The 5,059-nt window shown below is 36.9% G+C and overlaps 1 protein-coding gene across 1 annotated transcript in view; it reads right to left on the reverse strand.

Annotated features, from left to right (window-relative positions):
* The window catches only part of clu (clusterin), a 13,557-nt gene that overhangs the window by 7,904 nt on the left and 594 nt on the right, over nucleotides 1-5,059 (reverse strand). Inside the window, exons 2-3 of the mRNA XM_035678768.1 lie at nucleotides 1,224-1,385; nucleotides 538-686 (exon numbers count right to left, since the gene is read on the reverse strand). Of these exons, the coding sequence (XP_035534661.1) occupies nucleotides 538-686; nucleotides 1,224-1,338 (264 nt within the window). The 5' untranslated portion in view covers nucleotides 1,339-1,385. The remainder of the gene's footprint in view (nucleotides 1-537; nucleotides 687-1,223; nucleotides 1,386-5,059) is intronic.

Below are 5,059 nucleotides of genomic sequence, written 5' to 3' on the forward strand. Positions count from 1 at the left end.
CAGATTCTGTCGGTTAGAACAAAATGATTGTGAGGTAATTAAATATATTTTGCTTTTATCTGTTTTACAATTGCCTTTTTGTTGTATATTGCCAAGAAAGTGGATCCTGGTGAAGACAACAATAATCTTTTAAAAAAACAACATTTTTTGCAATAGGTTTCAAGGATTCAGTCCTTTTGTTGGGAAATGACATGACTCGCCCTGCAAGAAGATTGTCTCCCATTTTCTGATTCTGCTTCCTGTCCTGATACTCAGATATTTTTCATTTTAATGAATAATAACAAATAAATAAAAGATACATAAAACATAAAATAAAAGATAAAACATGACTTTTACATGAATTTTTACTTACTGATTTGCCAAGAAAGCATATGAACTCTGCTACACTCAGTAAACAACTATATTGAGACAAAATGAGCCCATTTGTTTTCCAGTAGATCATATCTTAACACCTGTGTATGAAATAGGCATCGTTAATAAATGTATTATTAGGACATTCTATAATATAAAGAAACAGACATCAGTACAGGTTTCTACCTCTTTCTGCTCCTTGGTCTTCTCCAGAGCATCCAAAAACTTCTTGTGGTCCTCTGAAGATTTCTGCATCACACTCTTCATCTCCTTCACTCCGTTAACAGCGTTTTCAATCTGTTTATCCAGATACTTTACTCCCTGAAGGGAGATCTCTGTACAAAAGAGACATATAACATATTCACTGCAGGGGTGGATTCCTTCAACGGGCTCCTGTATTTCTGCCCTCTTTGACCAAGCTGATTGTGTTTTATACAAAGTAAGTAAATATATGAGAGGTATTTTTAAATGTTTTGGTTTATTTAATGTAATATTATTTATAATATTTTTTTCTTGTTCTGCACCATTGTGCCACATCCCCTAATTCAGGTGAGGTGAGTTGTTTTTAAAGGACCAGTTCACACACTTACTAAATAATTATTAATGATGACATTTAGGCATTAAGATACTGTAACTTTAGTTTTATTTGTCCAGGCTTATAGATATTTGTATCTAAAAAAAATCTAGTATTTCACAGCATTAAAAATATATTGAAACAGCAGTTTGGTTTTGAAGAAAAAATGTCTGTATAATCCACATACTTCACTTTGTACAGTTGAGAGAAAAATAATAAATTAATACAGAAAGTGTTTGTTGTAATTTGGGTGAACTGAGCCTTTATAGTTTTCTGATGCAGGTGCAGTGAAACTTACCGGTAAGATCCTCTTTGGATGGAGGAACGATGCAGTTGACTGAGGCCAGAAGAAGAGCCACCACAGCCAAAGACTTTGACCCCTTCTTCTTCATCATCATCATCATCATTAACATCCTCTCTGACTCTCACAGGGCCAGCAGGCAATGATGAGAAAAAAAACCTGGGAAAAACAAAACAACAACCATCAGATGTGGACAGACAGGTTGAGTCTAAACTCCTCCTGTGTTGTAATGTTGTTGTAGTGCGCCTCCACCTCCGCTAGAGGGCGACATACGCTGTAGAGAAACCAGAGACCTACGCAGTAGAAAATGACGGCACTTGCTCAGCAGTTTTCCACCCTTATGCAGCATAGCATAAAAATAACCGCACAGATCAATACTGATAAATTATTCAAACCGATGCCCGCTGAATGAATCATCTGTCTCCAGTTTCATTCACAAAACCATTAGGACATAATTACCAAACTGACCTCAGATCAGTGTTTTTACTGTGACTTTGACCAACTTTGCCTTTCAAAGTCATTTATATAAAGAGAACAGCAGGACATTTGCTTGGTCAGCTGCCCATATATTAACTGCTTCAACAGAGAGTGACTGTAGCGCCTGATGTTTCTTCTTCCCGACACACAAGATAAAGACAAAGGGAGAAAGTCATCGGACAGATGGACTGGCATTCTCTCCTCTCTGGGCAGCTTTTCCCAGGCAGTATAAATCTCTCTCTGTGATTTCTGCAGCCAGACATAATCCTCCCTTTTCTTCTAAATACACAACAGGACAATCTGAATGCATCAATCTTTACCATTGTCAAGCAAAGTAATGACATTATAAGCCGGTCAGCCATGAAAAATGAGAATTGGGAAAATGAATGCATAATAATTAACATACATTATGCTCTATGCCAACCATATGGACACCTGAGCATTACTCTGCTGCTACCATCACCGCCTCCTCTATCCTGATTTCAGGCTTTCCACCTGGTTTTCCAGGCTGCAGGGATTTGTTCCCATTCAGTCACAAGAGCATTAGTGAGGTCAGCCACCGATGTCGGTTTATAAAACCTGGCTCACAGTCTGAGTTCCAGTTCAGGACAGTCAATATCTTCTGAAGAAACATTTTCTTTATGAACCTCACTTTGCACTTTGGGGCACAAAGTGAGCGTACAATAACTGATTTTGTGGCCACTTGGAGGCAGCAGGTACAAGCTACAAATACAACACTGTATTTGCATGTATCAAGATTGAGTTGATATGGTGATCTTATAAGACAAACATAGGTCTCCTGTTTTTGGTCTCCACCAACTCCAGAGAGACATATCTGGTTCTCTAGCTGATAAAGCTCCACTATATTCACCAGCTAACTGCTAACAATTGAACCAATGCTGATAAGAGCTTTGAGACTGAACCAAAACAGTAAACTTGCAAGCTGGAAAACAAAAACAATGAGCTGAAAGACGGTAAAACACTCTTTCAGGTCATCACTGAGTGACATCTTTCACATTACACGTAGTTATTAAATCCACTAATTAATATACCAATATTGATTATAGCTGCTTTAAGTACATGTGAACAGGATGGTCATTTAGTGTAAGTTGAGTTATGGTAGGTCATTATAATATTTAAGCTAAGAGGGTTAGGGGTAAATAAAAAGGTATTTAAAGTGTTACATCTAATCTATTTTTATAAAGTGTTAAACATAAAAATGTTAAACCAAATAAATCTTATGTAACTTGTTTTTTCAGATTTGAAAGCATTTGTTCATTCCTGGCTCGCCCACCTTCTGTTCCTATGGAAACAAGAAAAGTAAAGTATGCACGGCATGATGTTTTTGCATCATATTTGGTATAAAGCTGTCCAATCAACACAAAGGGATTAAGATATACCCCTTACATTAACCTATCTTGTTATTGTTACTAAATAATCTTGTTATTTGACCTCTTAACATACAATTTCTTCAATTTTTTGCCGTCAAAATGCAGCCTGACATATGTGGTATCTTTGCAAACTGTCGGATCCTTACTAGAATTTAAAACTGTGGCTTTGAACAATGTGTTTTTATCACCTTTGAGATAAAGCTAGCAACTATTATTAAGCACTGTTCATGCCAAAGAGTGTTGCTCTCATCACATTACAGATAAATTCAATGTACTGATGGTATAACCGGTCCTAACCTCTTTCTCTCGCATTCTTTTAGTCTGCAGTGAAAAACGAGTCCCCAACTGTTTTAAAACCCAGCAGGACTGGACACCCACCTGGGGGTTAAAAAAATGTCCCACTTTCTGCTCTATATGAGCTCACGTGTTCATGAGTCCAACACGTACAGTGCAGCAAACTGCAGCCGCTTAAACAATGCGGTCATTATTCATGTGACAATAAACCTCTCGCCAGTTACTGGAAGGTAAACAGGGACTGACTGCTGATGAAAAGAAAAAAAAACCAGAATGAGTAAGTCTTGACGTGCAGAGAGGAAAGAATGAGCAAGAGAGCAATGAGACGAGAGACAAAAACAGACAAAGACAGAGAGAAAAGAGAGACAGGAAGAAAGTTAAACACATAAAAAGGAAAAGAAGGAGAGAAAAGAGGAATAATTTACAATGCGATGGTCGCGCTATGTTATTTGCTGAATAGCAGCTGCGGAGATCCTGGTTACACAACTGAAAGAATGCAAACTGGCCGACCGTCCTCCAATCCAGATGTCGCCTGCGAGGTCTTCCAGAAAGTTTCAGCTTCATGTAATGAAACACAAGTATCAATACAATTAGTCCACTAAGCTACACAGTTTTTAACGGGCAAACACGTCTGCGTCACACTCTGTGTTTGAGTATTTTCTTTGAGTCCGTGTCTGAAACTGCTTTATTTTACATTGCATATGACATTTATCACTTGATAAGAATCACTATAATACGTATATTATATTCTATATCATATGTTCTTCCATTTCTATACAGAATATAGTTTATAGTGTGTAGTTCATCTTTAATTCTGTGTTTTATGTATCTTTTTTTTACCTTCCTCCAACCTCTTATTTTCATAAAAGCCCTTCAAGGTGTTACTAACTAGCATCCACTATAAACACTACGACGGCTGCATCAGATACCTGACATAGACCTAACAATCAATCGATTTATTGCGACAACAACTGGCAGATTACTTGATAATGAAAATAATTTGTTAGTTGCAACCCTACTTTAACAAATTATTATGCATTCTGTATTTTTTATTCATACTTATAACTATATACGTCACACATCATTGTTGCTGGGGTTGCATTGCTGTATTTCTTCGTACACATTAATGTATTAATGTATATTGTATTGTATTAAATCTTCCTTTAAATGGTTCTTTATCTGTTTTCTTACCTCTTAGCTGAAATCTGTGCTGATGTAACATATGAATTTCCCTCAGGGGATCAGTAAAGTCTTATCCAGTCTGAAATATCTGTTGTAGAAACATTTATATATCAGCTAATAACTGCCAGTTACTGCTCCTGCTTACATTTATCTCCACTGTTGATTAAATTCTCCCTCTGATTCTGTCTCATTCTCTCTGTTAGAAGCTCAAACCTGCACAAACGACTTTCCCAAAGCCAGAATAAGAAGGAACAATTAACTCATCTGGATCAACTGCGATCCATTTACAACAAATGGGACACTGGCACATGTGGCCTCATATTGGCCTCATTTTAAGTGTTTGGGGATTTCTGCACCCAAAGGATTCACTTGTCACATTAGGGTCAATTCTAAACTAGAAAATGTACCAAAAAAAATAAAATAAATCATCATAAAATATTGCATTTGCTGTTTAACTGCCAGGATTTACTGCATTCACCCTCTTTTCCT

This window comes from Morone saxatilis, unplaced genomic scaffold, assembly GCF_004916995.1.
Source record: "Morone saxatilis isolate NCDOM2014 unplaced genomic scaffold, NCSU_SB_2.0 Contig7, whole genome shotgun sequence".
Classification (NCBI taxonomy): Eukaryota; Metazoa; Chordata; class Actinopteri; family Moronidae; genus Morone; species Morone saxatilis.